This window comes from Chenopodium quinoa, unplaced genomic scaffold (assembly GCF_001683475.1).
Source record: "Chenopodium quinoa cultivar QQ74 unplaced genomic scaffold, ASM168347v1, whole genome shotgun sequence".
Taxonomy (NCBI): Eukaryota; Viridiplantae; Streptophyta; class Magnoliopsida; order Caryophyllales; family Amaranthaceae; genus Chenopodium; species Chenopodium quinoa.
The window spans coordinates 5156054-5175394 of NW_018745003.1; the positions used below are offsets into that span (position 1 = coordinate 5156054).

General features: G+C 36.2%; 1 protein-coding gene and 1 long non-coding RNA gene across 4 annotated transcripts; one reads left to right on the top strand and one right to left on the bottom strand.

The window, feature by feature from the left end:
* On the bottom strand, positions 1–14286 carry LOC110708074. 3 transcript variants are annotated; one of them, XR_002508635.1, is made up of 8 exons: positions 13724–14285; positions 6799–7017; positions 2819–3581; positions 2458–2720; positions 1754–2342; positions 1555–1665; positions 1154–1252; positions 1–273 (listed from the first exon to the last, which is right to left on the bottom strand). It is a non-coding gene; the product is annotated as an uncharacterized LOC110708074 (long non-coding RNA). The 3 variants fall into 3 exon arrangements; XR_002508636.1 differs by having other exon boundaries at positions 1555–1896; positions 2029–2342; positions 13724–14283; XR_002508634.1 differs by having other exon boundaries at positions 1555–2342; positions 13724–14286.
* A 2817-nt stretch (positions 14287–17103) lies between these two features.
* Positions 17104–19250, top strand: LOC110708076 (peptidyl-prolyl cis-trans isomerase CYP28, chloroplastic-like). Its single transcript, XM_021886182.1, has 2 exons — positions 17104–18088; positions 18860–19250. Exons 1-2 carry the CDS (start codon positions 17314–17316, stop codon positions 19066–19068), a joined length of 984 nt encoding a protein of 327 aa, XP_021741874.1. The 5' UTR covers positions 17104–17313; the 3' UTR covers positions 19069–19250.
* Positions 19251–19341: the final 91 nt, after the last annotated feature.

Below are 19341 nucleotides of genomic sequence, written 5' to 3' on the forward strand. Positions count from 1 at the left end.
GATAAAATATTGCATACTTTCATCGAAAATAAATATTTTACTACGAGTACAAATTTAGAGTGTTTATGTTGTACGTGGTACCAAAGGAAAAAAGACAATATAAAATACTAAAATTGTAATGGTAGCGCGATGCATATAAATTTACTCATCATAATCCACACCATCGTCATATTCTTCACCGACTTGCTTATGCTCGTTCACATAATTAACCCATAAGTCTCTTAGCTCGTCAATATTTGCTTGAGAATAAGAAGAAGATACTCCAGTAAAGTACTACATATAAAGCATTAACAACACGCGTTAATAACTACAAATACATCGAGTTAAAGTACACTATGAAGAACATGAAAAAGACAATGTAAACTAACTTTACATGCCTTATTTCTGTTTAAAATCAAGCATGAATTATTTCATATGAATGTAAAAATTTCTATAGTGTAAAAAAGCATTGAAGCCCACCACAAAGAAAACACACCATAGTAAAGCATTACTTGACCCTAGCTGATACATGATCGACAAATTGACCTTAACTGAACCAGTTTAGTTCATGTGACTAAAGTTGTAATGACTGAATTTTCAAAACCACAATATTTATGTGCCTGCATCTTTTACTTATTCATGCCGTCATATGCCGGATACCTATTTTAGTACAATTAGAACATAGCCAACACAAACAAAGTTGAGCAATTAAAAGCTTCTGGGTTCTTAACTGCTATTATAGAATGTATGACCAGCTTCTTAATGAACAATCATAAAGGCCTTAAGATAACTGATGTTAGTTATGTGTACAACTTCCGGAAGATAGTTTGACCAAAATTATTGATATGATCATTCTCACATCCATATAATGCAGTGGTTCAGACTCAATCAAACTTCCAGCCCATTTCCAGGGCAAATAAATAATGCACTTCTAACAGGCTGATAATCTTAAAGTAGCCTTCAAAGTTGGCTACAGAATCTGTAAACTTGCCCCAGAAACATGGAGTATGTTTCCCCCAGAAACATAATACAGAATACAAAAACAGAATAATATAGATAAAAACAAGTAATATAAATGAAAACAGAATAAAAAATTGAAAACAGAATTAAAAAAAATGAAAACAAATTTTTTTTTCTTTAGAATAAATATACATTATGCATGCATGAATAATACCTGATGAGGAATCACTTGTCGTCTTTTGTCTATAGTCTCAAGCATGTAGCGGCACACATAGTATCCACTATCGCAGGAATTTAGTGATTGACGAGGACACTTGCAAAAGTAAACAATTAGTTATGTCACATGATAATTCTTTTTTATAATTATTAAGAAGCTTTGTATAAATTAACTAAAACCTAATTCCTAGATTCTTTTTTATCTTGATAATGTCTTTTCGATGTTTTTGGCTAAACTTTTTTATCCCACTAAAAAAATGTAATATAAAAAAATTAGATTAGTAATTATCGATATTGCAATATAAGTCCTCATAAATTAAACAATCACAACACAAAGAAAGTAAACTGATTTTAAGCACATTATATGTAGATATAATGAATATGTGATGTACTACATACTCATTGATGGTCTTTTGAGCAAATTCACTAATTTCATTTTCTGCTCCATCTGGATCTAGCCAAAACACCACTGCATTCCAAGGTTTAATGATCGCAACCATCCAATGCCGACTATATGTAACATTAGTAAGAGAAGTAACATTGACATTATTATCATTGAACATCCCAAAAAATAGTTTTATATATAATTCACACTTACTATTCTTCCCTTCATTTTGACCAAACACACTTGCTAAATAGTCTGACCGTCCTTTTTCAGTCATTGGTGGAGATAAACAACCAATATCGGAAAATCCATACATTCCAGCAACACTATCTTGTTTACACATTTCGCTCAAGTACCTTCCACATCAATTAACATATTATTACAAATAATATAAAACTGATAGTTAGAAAGCAATATATTATTACAAATAATATAAAACTGATAGTTAGAAAGCAATAGAAAAAAAAGGTAAGTCACTAGGCATTTACTTCATAAAGATAGACAAATGTGAAGCTCCAATCTCTCTTTGAAAGCACCAGTCAAAAATGTATGCATAATCAATTTTAAGTTTCTGCTCATGTCCATACACACTTGTTGGGATTGTTATTGATATGCAATATCATTTTCTTTCATTCTCCCAGCTTCAATTTTGAATTTTCGCAACAAACTGGTAGTTAACTTAGCACAATCCTCATCTCTGATGACGTACTTAATTATGGGTAGTGGATGCTTGTGATGATGGTGTTTCTGGGGATGGAGTAGTCAGGGGTTGATCAAGTAGTTTTGTTGTTTGTTCATCATCCTTTAAAGTAAAAGCACAAATCAAAAAGAAAAATGATTAAACTAACATACAAACCCGAGACTTGAATAACCACTTTGGGACATAATTTTGTAATATTATAAGAATAAAATTTTACCTTCATCATTGGAAAATCAAGTGACTTGGCCAGGGAGAAAAACTACCCTTAGCTTGAGAAACGTACGTGAACTATGAGGTTGGACATGGCATAAGAGCTGCTAGCATCACCACTTGATCAACCAAGACTCGTAGAAGACCAGTCACAATCTTAACATTATGAACAGTAATTACTTGTTCTGATTTTCTTTTTTCCACCTTTCCCTTGGCAACAATATGTAGCTCCTTCTCACTTTGAATTGCCAAAGAACAATCACTCCAACCCTTATCATGTACAATTTGAATTAATATACCATGAGAAATACTTATAATAAGGCTAAGAATGCGGTTGAGTATTAAATAATTGAAAAAGAATAATGTACCTCGGGAAGAGTATGTTCAATAACACTCACTGGATCATGCCTTGTCAGACCACTTCTAAATTGATTATGAGTAATCAGATCATCATCAATTAGCTCATGACTTATTTGAGGAGAAGAAGCACGATTTTGCTCTATTTGTTGATCACTTCGCATTAAGTGTTGCTTGGGCCAATGAACATGGTAAGGCAAAATCTCCTCCTGGTTAGGTTCCGAAGTACCATTTATTTCAAGGTCTACATTGTCTCTGCCAACATGTTTACTTAAATGAGCACCAAGGCCGTTAAAACCAACATTATTGACATCACATCCACCTACTTGGCCACTTGAGCAACTAAGTTGTCCATTAAGAGCACTAAATTGAGGACCACCAAACCCTTGCATAGGGAAACCAAATTGGGAAGCATCCAACCCTTGGCCACCAAGTAGGGCAACATAACTCCCAAATGGAGTACTCACCGACCCTTGGCCGCCTAAAGCACCACCACTTGTCATGAATTGTCTAAATTGATCTAGGTTGAAATCAGGGCTTGATATAATGTAAGGCATCAACGTAACCATCTCTTTCATCAGATAATTGGACTTGTGCCTGCATACGATTTGGAGGTGTTGGTCGGTTGTACCCAAAATATGCCTTATTTGAAACGCTCGATCCAACAGCCCTTACACGACCACCATGCTCAGGCTTATTTATTGCTTTGGCTAATACGTCATCCCGACCCTTGGCGGTTATTTCTCCTCTTTGAGCTTGGGCATCCAACGTACTCTGATAAAAAAATTATTAAAGAAGTAAACAAATAATAATTAATAAAATTAGTTATGACCTGTACGCAGAACATGACCCATAATTTGAACTTAAAACAAGAAACTTGCAACTAACAATTTTAATGACTTGAAATTAGAGTTAATTCTTTCAATTGCTTGTGCGATTACATCATCAACACGATTCTCAAATACCATTTGGCCATCTTTTTCTTTAGAATGGGCTTTGAGCCAAACTAAATGTCGAGGAACTTGTGTGACATGAATACCTTTGTTCTGAAGTTCTTTTACCTAATGTTTGGCAGCAACAAATCCAACATTCAGCTCAAAATTCAGATTTATACTTAATTAAACTGATTTTCCAACTACTTACGATCTCTTCTTCATAGTAAAGGTATCCTAGTCTGCCTCCTCGGTAGTTTGTATTCTTTTTCAATGACCTTTCTCGATTCTTTTCGCTTAATTCCTTTGCATTAGATACCATACCTAGTTAGTATCACTACTAGAAATAGGCCGTTTTCCGAGGGAATCGTTCCGACGGACCTAAATTCCGACGGAATTAAGGTATGTCGGAACTTTCCGTTGGAAAAGGTTCTTTACGACGGAAATTAATTCCCTTGGAATAAAAGGCTTCCGACGGAATATTCCGTCGGAATGTTGGTTTACCTACGGAATTTAAATCCGTCGGAATTTTCCTACGGAAAAATCCCTCGGAAAAACCAAATATTCCGACGGATTTTTTATCTGTCGGAACTTCCATATATATATTAAAAAAAACCCGGACTTCTTTGTTTCTCTTTCTCCTCCCCTCTTCTCCTTCTCTGCTTTTCCTCCTTCTCCTTCTCTGCTTTTCCTCCTTCTCCTTCTCCTTTCTTTCCTCCTTCTCCTGCGTCCCCCTTTCCTCCTTCTCCTTCTCCTTTCTTTCCTCTTTCCTCCTTCTCCTGCGTCCCCGTTTCCTCCTTCTCCTTCCCCTTCTTTCTCTCTCCTCCTTCTCCTCCTCCTTCCCCTTCCCCTTCGTTTTCCAAAGCCACGAACCACCGCATCTTGTTCCACGAACCACCGCCATTTGTAACCACGAACCACCGCCATTTGTAACCATGAACCACCGCCGCTACGCAACCACGAACCACGAACCAACAAAATACGGTTTTATGTCAAATTCGACCATGAAAACCCTAGATCTAGATTTTTCATGGTCGAATTTGACCTTTAAAACCCAAATTCAAGCAAAATTAGGGGTTTTGATGGAATTCAAGGTAAGTTCTCTTATTCTCTTTCTTTTTTTTTTCGGCATTTTTACCTTTTTTTTTCTAATATTTTTGTGTTTTAGTTTTGATTTTTCTTTATATTTGTGTTTTTGTTTTTTTTCGCCATTTTTCGTTTTTTTATTCTGATTTTTCGTTTTCTTGAATTTTTTTCGGCTTAATTCGTTTTTATTCTCTGTATTTTCTATTTTTTGATTTTTTTTTATTTTGATTTTGAATTTTGAATTTGTTTATTTTTTGGAATGTGGTTGAGGTGGGTGGGCTGGTGTGGGTATTCGGTGGTGGGTTGTGGGGCGTGGGGGTGGGGGTGGGCTGGTGGGTGGGGATCTGGGTTGTGGGGCGTGGGGGTAGGCTGGTGGTGGGGATCTGGGTTGTGGGGCGTGGGGGTGGGCTGGTACAGGGGGTGGGTGCAAGGGGTGGGCTGGTGGTGGGGGAGGTGGGGGGTGCAGGGGGTGGGGATCTGGGTTGTGGGGCGTGGGGGTGGGAGGTGAGTGGGGTTTTTTTTTTCTTTTAAAAATTTCCGACGGAATTTCCGTCGGAATTTTCCAACGGATTTAAATTCCGTCGGAAATCTCCGACGGACTTTCCGGTACCGGAAAAACCTCTTCTGACGAAAAAATTTCGTCGGAATAGTGTTTTCCGACGGAATTTCGACGAAAATGGCCGTTTTTCCGACTAAGTGATCTCCGACAACGTGTTCCGACGGAATTCCGCCGGAAATAGTCATTTCCGACGGATTTACAAGGTGTACCGACGGAATTTTTTCGTCGTAAATCGGATGTTTTCTAGTAGTGTATACAATATTATCAAATACAAACAATCTGCAAGACACCAGAACAGTAATACAGAAAAAAAGAAGAAGAAGGAAGTAGGAAAACAGAATTATAAGAGAGAAGAAGAAGAAGAATTAGAGCTGTAATCAGGGCTGTATTAATCTGGTCAGAGTAACCACTAATACAAGCTAGCTTTCATTCGAGAATGGACCAATATTAGCCAAATGTAGACCAATAAATGATCAGAGATCCTCTGTTATATCATCATTGTAATCCTTCAGACTCTATTCTGATGTTGAGATAGCAGTTCAGATATCCTCTGCAATACATCATTGTTACCTTCAAACTCTATTCTGATGTTGAGATAGCTTGAATTTCTTAATGTAGCTTAGTTTTTTAAAGGCTATATTCTTTATATATACTGTTTATAATTATATACTTGGCCTTTGAGCTCTGTAAATCAATTACAGATCTTCTTAGTTTATCCTTTATGGTGCTAGGATACTTATTGGAGAAACATGCTATACACAGGGATCTGAACTCATTTAATTTGACTCGTGTTGCTTAATATCTTACACCGCTGCTAATATTCAGCAAGTGTTATAAAGGGAAGATTGCATCAAGTCATTTTAGCTATTTCTTCTATCTATTTCCTTCATTTTCTTCTCCAGGAGAGTGGTCCATTAAACTTACAATCAAATTATCACTTTTTTGGTGTTAACTAATATCTAGGTTGCTGAAATAAGTCAAATATTAAGACCTGGGGGTGTATTTGTTGCAACAACTTTTTTCATGAGGTAAATGACTTTATCTTTAGAGTAATAAATTCTAGAATTAATCCTACTTAGCTACTAATATTCCACACTTTTTATAAATTTGGCTAATATTGTCCATTCTCATACTTTCATACATTATGTGGTATTATTAGCATAACAAACTCTAGACACCTCAGCAAACCCCTTAACAGAATCATATTCTGTTATACAGTAAAGACTATTAAGCCCCCCAACAGACTCATTATTACAATTAACAAAATGCTAATAACAGAAAGCTTTTAACAAACTCAATAACCAACTCAAGCATCAAACAATTCCCTTCTTGCGTCTCACGTATATAGCTATGATAGGAGGCTTATTTCCATTCCTAGCACAATCTAAAAAATACTTGTATAGTATAAGAATACCTGAAATGCATCATCTTCGGTATAAATCTTTATAAATTTGTTCCAATCAGTTTGCAGTATCATTGGATATTTCCATGGCGATGTTTTCCTTACCACTTTCTTATTTCCATATACCTTGTATAGCCAGTACTTTCTCAATCTTGTTTTGAAGGCCCTCCATCGAATAGAAGCCCTCCCTAAGATATATTTTTTGCGCTTCTCTGGTACATCAAATCCTTTCTGAAAAAAATGTTATTTTTATTAATACATAAAATCTGTAAAAAGTAATAAACTAGTAATACATATAAACAACCTCATGCATGTTGATTTATATTAAAGCATGATGAATTTGCAAAGGTAAATGCTTACTGCAATGATTTCATACACTTCATCCACTATTTCTTTTGGAACATCACCCCAGTTTTTATAGTTAATGTTTACACGTTCACGAGCAACTACACCAATATAAGAAGAAAAGGTAGTGCGGTTTTTTTTATCACCACATGGAACTCCATATGTAGGATGCCATTCCACAGGGATTTTGGTACCGCTTTGAATTGCTTTCCCCACAATTGCAAGTACAGTGCGGCCTCTCTCTTCCTCACGATTATTTATTTCAGTATCAGATGCATTATTTTTCTGCATCAGAAGTTGCATTGTTTGTAGACTGACTTGCATGCTTTTTCTTTTTTGCCATTAAGCTGCCAAATTTCATTTATTAGAAGCTATCATATCCAAATACAAAAATTGGGGGTATAAACTTAGAGATATGTGTGTGTGTGTGTGTGTGTATACATTTCCACAGTTCAACTATAATAAAAATAAAATAGAGAAAGAAAGGTTGTTCCATGAATGACATATGCGTATCAGTATCCTAAATATATATTTAGCACACACCTCAGTTTTGTCTAGAATTTGATTTACGACGACGTTTTCGGGACTTTGCCTTTTTAGAATCTGTTTCATCCCACATACCTTCATCATGGTCTTGTCTTACATATATTGAAGAATCACCATTAATATCATCCCCGAGTGGCCCCTTCTCACTACTAGAAATAGGTCGAATTCCGACGGACATGTATTTCCGTCGGAAATTCCGACGGATTTTATATTTAGTAGGAAACTTCCGATGGAATATAAATCCTTAGGAAAATATAGGCTTTCTGACGGAATATTCCGTCGGAACATTAAATTTCCAACGGAAATAAAATCCGTCGGAAATTTCCGACGGAAAATTCCGTCGGAACATCAAACTTCCTAAGAAAAAGAAATCCGTAGGAATTTTCCTACGGAATATTCCGTCGGAACATTTAATTTCCGACGGAATATTCTGTCGGAACATTACATTTCCGACGGAATATTCCGTCGGAATATAATTATATAATAATAAAAAAAAACCCCTAAACTCCTAAATACACGGCCCAACCCATTTTAATCTCTTTCCTCTCATCTTCTCTCTCCCCGCCTCTCCTTGTTCTCTCTCCTCTCTTCTTCTCTTTCTCTCTCCTCTGTTCTAGTTCTCTCTTCTCTCGTTCTTTCCCTTCTCATTTCGTTCGTTCTATCTTCTTCAATCTCCTCCTTCTTGCCTCTTCTTCAATCTCCTCCTTCTCTCCTCTTCTTTCCCCTTTTCTGACCACCTCAACGCCAACACAACAACACAACAACCACACCACCGCGCAGCGACAACAACAACAACCACCTCAACGACAACAACAACACCAGCAGGCAGCCGCAACGACAACAACCACAACTGTAGATCTAAGTTTTTTTTTTAAAAAAAAACAAATTCTGATTATAATTTTTTTTTTGATATAATTGTAATGTTATTTTATTAATTTCGTAAGATAATTGTATATTTATTTATTTTGTTTGATTTCAATGTTTTTGTTTATTTTTTTTCGATTTTTGGATGTTTCGATTTTTGGTTTGTCTCGATTTTATTTTGGGGTTGGGGTTTCGTTGGTAGTGGGTTTGTGGGTTGGTAGTGGGTTCCGATTTGGTTGTTTCTAGGTGGGTGGGTTCGATCGTTGGTTAGGGTGGGTAGGGTAGGTTTCGTTAGGGTGGGTGGATGGTTAGAGTGGGTGGGGTAGGTTTGTTCTGGGTTAGGGTGGTGGGGGGGTCTGGTCTGGGTTGGGTTGAAGTGGTGGGGGGGTCTAGTCTGGGTTGGGTTGGGGTGGTGGGGGGGTCTGGTCTGGGTTGGGGTGGTGAAGGGGGTTTGGTTTGGGTTGGGGTGGTGGGGGGTCTAGTCTGGGTTGGGTTGGGGTGGTGGGGGGTCTGGTCTGGGTTGGGTTGGGGTGGTGGGGGTGTGGTCTGGGTTGGGAGGGTGGGGGATCTGGTTTGTTGTTTAGGGTGAGGGTGGTGGTGGTTGATGTTACGAGGTGGTGACACGCCCTGCCGGAGGTCGCAGGGCGTTTTTTTTTTATTTATCTTTATAGCAGATTCCGACGGAAATTCCGTCGGAAGTTTCCGGCGGATTTGAATTCTGACGGACTTTCCAGAACACCTCTTCCGATGAGAAAATTCTGTCGGAATTCCGTCGGTAAACACTGTTCCGACGGAAAAGGCCGTTTTTCCTACAAACATTTTTACAACAACCATTTCCGACAGAATTTCCATCGGAACAGTGTTTTCCGACGGAATTTAGGGTGTTTCCAACGGAATTTTTCCGTCGAAAATGGCCTGTTTTCTAGTAGTGTCTTAAAGGTGGATCCTTCCTCCAGATTATAATTTTCATACTCATCTACTGCATATCGAGGCGAAGGTGAAATAACTATTGACTTTCTCTTATCAGCTGGATCAGTCACATAAAATACTTGTTTAGCTTGATTAGCCAATATGTAAGGATCTTCTTTATGCCCTTGTTTGTCAAGATTTACCATGGTGAATCCTAATAAGTCGTCAATGGAAACGCCACTAGAGTTATCAACCCATTTGCATCCAAATAAAGGTATCAAGAAACCATTGTAATGCAACTCACAAATTTCTTCTATGACACCATAGTAACGCATTTTACAATACAGGTTTCTTATCTTTGACACTAGAAAAATGCATGGCTTCAGCTTCTAAAGTAACTCCACTATTTTGCATAGTACTAATTACGTCTTGATCCTTGGTGTAAAATGTGCAACCATTAATCATATACCCAGAATAAAAAGAGGCACTGAAGTTAGGCCCATATGCTAAACACTTCAAACGATCAGAAATAGATTCTGGTGACAATTGAAATTCTTTCATTACTTTTTCCTTGAACCAGGTAAAAAATGTCTGATTATGCTCATTTGCTATGAACTTCTCAGTTGTCTTCCGATTATACTTTTTTTCAAGAAAGTTTTGTGTTGCTCAACATAAGGTGCTACTTCATCCTCATTATGCAGAACATATGTATGGGCCTTAATCCACTTGACACTAGACAAGTCAGCTTGTTTATAACCAATGATACCCTTCCCATCTATCCTATCATCATGACGAGATATAGGCAGTCCAATCATTTTCCCATCTCCTAAAAATTCACTACAAAGTGCAATAGCAATTTCGTACTGGACTCGCTCAGCTATACAACCTTCAGGGTAATAAGCATTCATCACATAACCCTTATAGGTTTTCATTTGCCTTTCAAAAGCCCACTGAGCTCTCAGATACACAGGCCCACAATATCTTACCTCTCTAACCAGGTGTAGAGTCAAATGAATCATTATATCAAAAAATGATGGAGGGAAATACATGTCTAACTGGCACAAAATAATGATAATCTCTTCCTCTAAGTCATCTAGTTCTTTAGGATTAATAACTTTATTGTAGATTGCATTAAAGAAAGAACACAATCTAATGATGGCATGTCGGACATTTTTAGGTAAAATTGAACGAATAGCCACTAGTAACAAATGTTGCATCAAGACATGACAATCATGGGACTTAGGACCCACAAGTTTCAAGTTTTCCATGGAAACAAGGTTGTGAATGTTTGAAGAATAACCCTCTGGAACTTTCACTCTAGCCAAACTCTCACAAAATTCAACTTTTTCTTTCTTTGATAATGTAAAAGCAGCAGGAGGCAAATATTTAGGGCCATCTTTTATCTTTTCAACTGGAAGAAGTTCAGCTCTAATCCCCATGATTTCTAAGTCAGCTCTTGCTCTAGGGCCATCTTTCGTTTTCCCAGAGATGTTTAACAAAGTACCAATAAGACTATCACACACATTTTTCTCTATATGCATTGCATCTAAAGAATGTCTCACAAAAAGGAATCTCCAGTATGTCAAACGCCAAAAACCACAACACTTCTTATAACCTTGTTTGGGAAGTTTTTTTTTTAATTTTTTTTCCCAAAGGTAATCTGAATATCCTTTACCTTCTGAAACACCTCCTCACTAGCGAAGACCTTTGGACGATCATCAAACATTTGTTTCCCATTAAAGGCTTTCTTTTGCTTACGTTAACTATGATCACTAGGCAAAAAACATCGATGATCTACATAAGCTGTTTTTCCAGATCCATATAACCAAACTCCCTTGAAACCATCTTCACACACTGGACAAGCTGACCCACCTTTCACTGTGTACCCTGACAGATTATCGTAAAATGGAAAGTCCTGGATGGTGGTAAACAACATTGCCTTCAAATTGAACATTTCTTTGCGATGAGCATCATACACCTCTACACCTTTATCCCATAATATGATCAAATCATCAATGAGTGGTTCTAAATACACATCAATGTCATTTCCGGTTGTTTTGGCCCAGAAATTAACAATGTTAGCATCATGTACTTTCTTTTCATGCACAAAGAAGGGGATAAGTTGTAAGTGACTAGAATTACAGGCCAAGTACTACAGGTGCTTCTAAGGGAGCTAAAAGGGTTCATACCATCGGTGGACAATGCAAGGCGCAAATTACGTTCTTCTTTACCAAACTCAGGGAACATTGCATCAATGAATGACCATTGAGGGGAGTCGGCTGGGTGCCTAAGAAACTCATCCTTTTTACGGCCATGTTCATGCCAAGTTAACTTCTCAGCATCTCCCGGGTTTGAATACATGCGTCTAAACCTGGGTATTATCGGAAAATACCATAATAACTTAGCCGGCACACCTTCTTTTTTTTATATCTTGAGGCTTTACACATAGGGCAACTCTCTAATGATTCTCGTTCATTACGATATAATATGCAATCGTTAGGGCACGCATGAATTTTCTCATAACGCAAGCTCATTGTGCACAATAACTTTTTTGCTTCATAACCGCCTTTTGGAAGAACATTATTTTCTGGAAGCATGTCTTTTAATAATTCAAGCAACGCATTAAAACCAATATCTGACCAACTATGACCTGCCTTCAAATTGTATAATTTAAGTAAACCAGACAATATGGTATACTTGGTGCAACCAGGGTACAACGACATTTCAGAATCATTTAATAAGGTATGGAGAGCAGCAGGATCCTCAATGATTGTGTCCTCAACTACATGTATCATGTCCTCTAAACGATCACCTTCATAATTAGCATGACCCTCCCTTACACCATCCATAGAAGTGGCCTTAGAAATTTTTTCCCTAGATTCTCCATGAAAAGTCCAATGGGTATATGTTCTATCAAAGGCCCATTTACTGAGATGATTAAGTATTTCATCAACTCTCTTGTGCAAGAGATTGTGGCACATAAAACAAGGACATGGTGACTTGTCTCTGCCTCTACTATTTTTCACCGCAAAAGTAATAAATTCTTTTACACCATCAACATATTTTGGGTCACCTGGCTTTGATGTAGTTATCCAACTTCGGTCCATTTCTACACTTAATATGACATTTAAATTAACTAACACAATGTTGATCAAATTAAATAACATTTTATAGTGATGTGTACAAAGATGAGCAGTTCAGTTAAGAGTGAGAAAATAAAAGATTAATAAACAAAAAAAAAATGGGAATGAAGTAGTAACATATATATTTTTTTTTTTTTTTTATTCTTTCCTTTTTATAACTTTGGTAGAAACTCATACCCAAAACTTGATGGTCAAAACCAAAATTGACCCCACTTAAAAGAGAATCGGGTAAACAATAATAAATTTCTCAAAATAAACAAATTGGCATAAAATCAAAAGGCATGTCATATAATCTGACCCATGTAATAATTTATAGCAACAAAATGTGGTTATTTATTCTTTTCTTCCATGCATATAAAATAAAGATAACTAGCAATATAACTATCATATTAAATTAACAAAAGATAGCCAAAAGGATTTACAGAAATGTTACTTACCTTATCAAAATATGTAGCACCTCAATAAAAAAAAGTCGAAATAATTGATATGTCCAATGCAAATCCACACAAAATGGGTTGCATATACCATAAAAAAAAATGAATACAAAAGCTAAAAAGTGAATAATATTAATTTAGTATAAGTAAAGGATATATGTCCTAGGAGACAGCCTCTTTGATATTTTTGTACTGAAGTACTACTAGTGCAAAATGCAATATATTAATGATATATGATTGAAGTCTTTTTTTAAAAAAAAAAAAAAAGAAAAGGGAATATATTAAAACTTAATAAACCACAAAGAGTTTGAGAGATGCTTCCATAGCAATTCCAACAACCAAGCCAAAACATCGTTTAACCAAAGCCATAAAACATATCCAAACCAAAATACATAGAAGAGACAAACTTAATCTCAATTTTAATTTAGCCATACATGCATACCCAATTGTCAACAATTGTTTCTCTTAAATTCATCGCCAAACATTATAAGAAGTCATAAAATTTAACCCTTAATTTCAATGGTTCGATTATGAATATTACTCTAAAAGTATGATTTCCAAGCAAGTGCATATGTAATATAAAACCAATCACACGAAATCGAAAAAAAAATTAACAACAGAACAAAATTAGGGTATTTTTATCATCAAATTAATTAAATTAAAAACCAATTATACGAAATCGAAATTAAAAATTACCAAGAATAAAACAACATGCAAATTCTGCAGAGATGATGAGCGGTGGCTTCAGTGGCGGTGATGGTTTCGGTGGCTTCTGTGGCGGTGCCGGCGGTAGTTTAGACGACACAAAAACTTGAGAAAATTGGCGATGGTGGCTTTAGTAGGCTGATAAGAGAATGAGCAATCACTTTTGTGATGGGCAAGGGCTTATGCGAAATTGGAAGAATGGAGGAAGATTGGAGGTTGATCGTAATTGGAGGTAATGGAGGAAGATGGAAGGTTGAGTGTAGTAGTGGCGGTACGGTAAAGTGTGAATTTAATATTTTTAATGTATAGGTGAATGAAATACAGCAGCTAGTTTTGCACTTACCAATTTTATTTTTTCATTTTTTTTAATTTAATTAAAAAAACATAAGAAACCGGTTTTGAGTATAAAAGGTTCCTTAAGTTTGGTTAAATTTTAATACTAAATAAGGAACCTCATTTTTTAACGAGGGGTCTCTTATATCTCATTTAAAGAGACCCCTTTTCTTAGATCATACGTTACTTTTATTAAAAAACCCCCTATTTACTAAAAGGGGTTTCTTATTAGTGATACTTTAGGCCATATTTGTAGTAGTGCAATTAGCCTATTACATTAAACTAAAATCTTGATACCGTCAATTTTAGCAATAAAGACTTTCATTCTATATATAACTCTGGCTTGTCTTTTTGAATGAGACTGGCCAAATCTTGCCATTGTAAATGCCTTCACCCTTTTTTGTCTTCTTCATATTTCTAGATTTATTTTATAAAGGGCCAAAGAAAAGGAGGAAAAAAGTAAAGAAAAATAGGAGAAAAGGGGGAGGCATTTTGGTACACTAGTTAGATCCAAAATCCAAATAGAAAGAGGTCCTGCCTATCTTACCAACATGTCAAGGACTAAGGTAATTAACATCGAGCCTCAAACCAAGAAAAAAAGAATAATTCTTTTTGATCTCATACTTTGATCAAATAACCATTCACAAGCTAGTAAATAATATCTCAATAATGGCACAGGTTTCCAAATTATATAACATGACGTACTCGATTCATATAATATCTCAACACTTACAGGGCAAACATACTAGCTCCCAAATATAATTAACTCACAACCCAAAAATAATACTCTGCATTAATAACTCTAAAACCTCAATATAACAATACTCCCTATAGCAACAATATGAAAAACCCTAGATATAATAACACAATCAATTAATACAACAATTAAATCATATAATACAACACACAAATGACATATATATAAATCGATCCTATAAATAACAAATTATAAAATTTTACACACAATAATACGAAATACAATAATACTAACAATCTTAATCAAACAACTCCAAAAATTAAAATTGTGTGATTACCTTTCGTAAACAATTAAGCAAATATAAGAGCAAGGTACTCCACCGATTCACGATTAACAACAATTCACGCACAAGATACTCCATCATCACGATTAAAACTCACGCACAAAACTTGTAAGTTTGGGAAAATGTAATAATAATGGGTTTGATCAAGAGTTATCATGGAGATTGGAAAAGGAACGAAAAACTTTTAAGAAGAATCAAAATTTGGGGTTGGATTATGAAATACACGCACAAACATAAATAATACGGCATTTTTTTTTTAAAGCAATTGATAACTATATTAGGGGTTAAGATAATTTTTATAGGATAACAAAAATAGAGTATAAAAATGCATAAAATAATTTAAAATATCATATTTTAGCCATAAAATATATTTGATAAAATCTTAAAATATTCGGGTATTACAATCTACCTTCCTTAAAACAAGTTTCGTCCCCGAAACTTAAAATAGAAAAATTTTGGGTATTACAATCTACCCTGCTTAAAACAAGTTTCGTCCTAAAACTTAAAAAAAAATAAAAAAAAAAATAAAAAAAAAAAAAAAAAAACTTACTCGTATTTGAGAGAAAGTAAAACTAAACCAAACTTTCTTTAGAAATATATGTAGATGGAGTATAGAATTATTAGGGGTATTACACATCACCTCCGCTCTACCTTTGACAGCCCCTCCGTAACTTAATCCGTCATCCTGAGCACACTAGTAACTTAATTCATGCATAAACCATAATCACGCAAAAACACCAATTTCACACGCACATAATTCCATATTGTAGTACCTTAAACAATTCTGGATACAAGTGCATGGTCTTCTGCTCACATACCTTACTCTTCTTACTGAGCCCATACCCCTCTTCATCTTCAGCCCCAACCTTCATTACCAAAACATAAAACCATAGTTCAAAACATAATCACATCCCCAGCCTAAAGAATACATCTAAAAAAACCCTCACCATTGTACGTTTACGCTTACCATTCCCCGCTGACATTTTCATAATCCTGTCAAGAATGAATACATCAAATACGGTGTGTTAACTACATTACACACAATACTCAATCTAATCTGATCTACCCACAATCAATTATAACAAATCGAAACTCGATACGATTTCACACCATAACACGATATCACATATATAGAACGAATAATGAGCGCCAATGAATGAATAATTCGAATGAATAATTCACCTCATTTCATCCAATGAACATTTCAAATGCAAAATTCACCTCATTCCATCCAATGAACATTTCAAATGCAAAATTCACCTAATTCCATCAAATGAACATTTCAGAGCAGCATAATTGCACGCATCTACATCCAATTAATATTACCTTAACATGGTCGCAATAATTCCATTGTTTAATTGTTGCAGATAATCGCACCAATTCCACTCTATAATTCAAGATAATATAATAAATTAAAACAATTAAAGTCGAAGTAATACCATTTTTACCTTTGGTTTTGCATCTGCAACCCTAAAAAAAATCCGAACTGGAGCTGCAACACCCTAAACAATCCTCGCCGAAATAATTCTGTCAATTGAAACAATCGACGTACTGAACATCTACCCTCAACCCTAAAACATTCGATAAAACAACAAGCCAGTTCGAATTGAGAAAAAACAAGAACTCAAGTTCGAATTGAACTTGAATCAAAAAGAACCTAGATAAAACCAAGAGTTCGAGTTGGGACCTCTTTGAGTTGAGTTGAGCCCAGCTCTTCAACTTGAGATTCAAAGAATTCGAATTGAAAACCCGGAATCCGTGCTTTCTTCGAATTTGGTTTCTTCGACTTGAGTTTCGCCCAAATTTCGAGTTTTCATGAAAACTCCATAAACGTTGAAGTTTAACGGCGTCGACGGTGAGATACCCACAAGTAATACAACTGGCAAACCAAGTAAAACACGTCAGAATAATGAGGCCACATCACACATCCAGCAAATGACTTATATGAGGTGCAATGTCGGTTATACCCCCTTGAGAAACATAAGTTGTTTCTCATTATGAGGAATGGGGGCCTCCTTAGGAAAAAAAAGTAAAGAAAAATAGGAGAAAAGGGGGAGGCATTTTGGTACACTAGTTTGATCCAAAATCCAAATAGAAAGAGGTCCTACCTATCTTAAGTGAAAGGCTAGCAGAAGCTTAGAGCTCCAATCACCAATCTTTCCCTTTCTCTCCCCCACTCCAAAACACAAATGTAAAGTTAATACAACAATGTTCAGTTTCTATTCTGCAAAGTTTCTTCCTCATGTATTGCCTCCCCAACCTCAACATAGGAATCTTACTACTACTACTAGTACCATTTCCTCTTCTTCGTTATCTCCTCACCAACATAACACTACTAGCCCAAGTCCAACCCCAACCCCAACCCCATACCGCGATGCTCAAACCACTCGCCGCTCCATCCTCCTCCTCTCTACCGCCATCTCTCTTCCTACACCACCCTCCTCCGCTGCCAATGCTCCTCCACTAGACACCACCATCACGGACCGGGTCTTCTTAGACTTTAGTGTTTGTCCAAACTACTTTCGAACCCCAACCCAAGGCCAGGCCCAAGACGAACCTCTATGCGCCGATTCTGAGCTCATGGGCCGTGTTGTATTGGGCCTCTATGGGAAGATTGTTCCCATCACGGTCTCCAATTTCAAGGCCATGTGCATTGGGCCTATGGGGTACAAGAATACATTGGTTCATAAGATCCTCCCGGGCCAATTCTTAGTGGCAGGCCGGCAAGGGAGGAAAGATAAAGGAGAGGTGGTGCCACCTTCTTCTGGTCTAGTCCGGAACACGGAGACAGTGGACTCTCGGGCTTTTATGTTGGAGCATTCGAGGCCAGGTGTTCTTTCCTTGTGCTTGTCTGAGAATGATGATGAAGATGATATTAAACTAGACCCAAATTATCACAATGTGGAATTCTTGATTACGACTGGACCTGGCCCATGTCCGGAGCTTGATGGTAGGAACATCGTCTTTGGGAGTGTCCTTGAAGGTATGTTTTACTTTAATTCATTTTTTATTTAGCTTACTTAAAGTTAGCTTATTAGTGGAATGTACAAGTATCATACTACGGGTAGTAGTTTCTAGGAAGGTTAAACCTTAACATGTAGTCTTTTTATTCTTATTACGCAACATTAGTAGTTAAAATAGACGAACATATACATTATCAGCTATATAACGCGTTTGGGAAAGTTAAATGAACAAGGGAAGTATTGTACGGTTCAAATTTGGATCAAATCTAGTTTCTATGAAGGTATAAACCTTGCCCTTCCATAATTTGTTTAGGAATGAATTATGTCTGACCTTTCATTACGTTTGGGAAGCTAAATAGTATATACTACTACACAAATTACAATGGTGGACTATAGTACAGCAGCTAATTATATGCTTAAACGTAGCCAAAAGCTAACATTAAGAAGGCCTATAAACAGGTCAATGAGTATCCCAATGATTTTCTTTCAACTTTTATGATTGCCTATGTAATTATGTATGTAGTAGACTAGTAGTAGTAGGAGATGAACTTATTTTGCATCAATAAAAATAATGACCGGGAGATAAGCGTAAAAATACTCTTCTTACCTCCCCTTTCAACATGAGTGCTCGATCTTCCCAGCAGCGCCCATGGCATTTCCCATCCTTAGCCTTCTCTCCTAGATGGACATTATATATGGTGTTACAAGAAATGAACTTGTTGAAAAAAAAAAAATGTATGTACTAGTAAAAACAACATTGGATGTAGTTTGATGGTGAAAATTGGAAGCAGGGATGGATATAGTGAGAGCAATATCATCTGCACCAACATACAAACCAGCTGAAAGGATAAGGCAATTGAATGACTTGGCAGGATTTCTTGGAGACGAAAGAGCCCAAATTGCTCGAACTTTTTGGAATCGTCCTCTTAAGTCTATATATATCAGCGATTGTGGTGAACTCAAAGTTACTAAACCTTCACTCACTCCTTCCCTCCCATGATCTCACTTCCCTTTACTTTTCAATACTATTAATTTTCACTATATTGGACTGTAATGTGTTGGTGAGAGGAAGGCATAGTTTATACAAAGATGTGAATACATTGAACTACCTGTATATGGTTTGTTTGCCATTCATTACAGTGTAAATGAACTTTCAAATAAATAAGTGCTATTTAAAACTTCAGTCATGAAAATATTAGAGATCAAATGTTGCCTGTCTTCTTGATTAAATTAAAAGATTCACTCTTTTGTAGTACTATTGACCTGTTGTGTG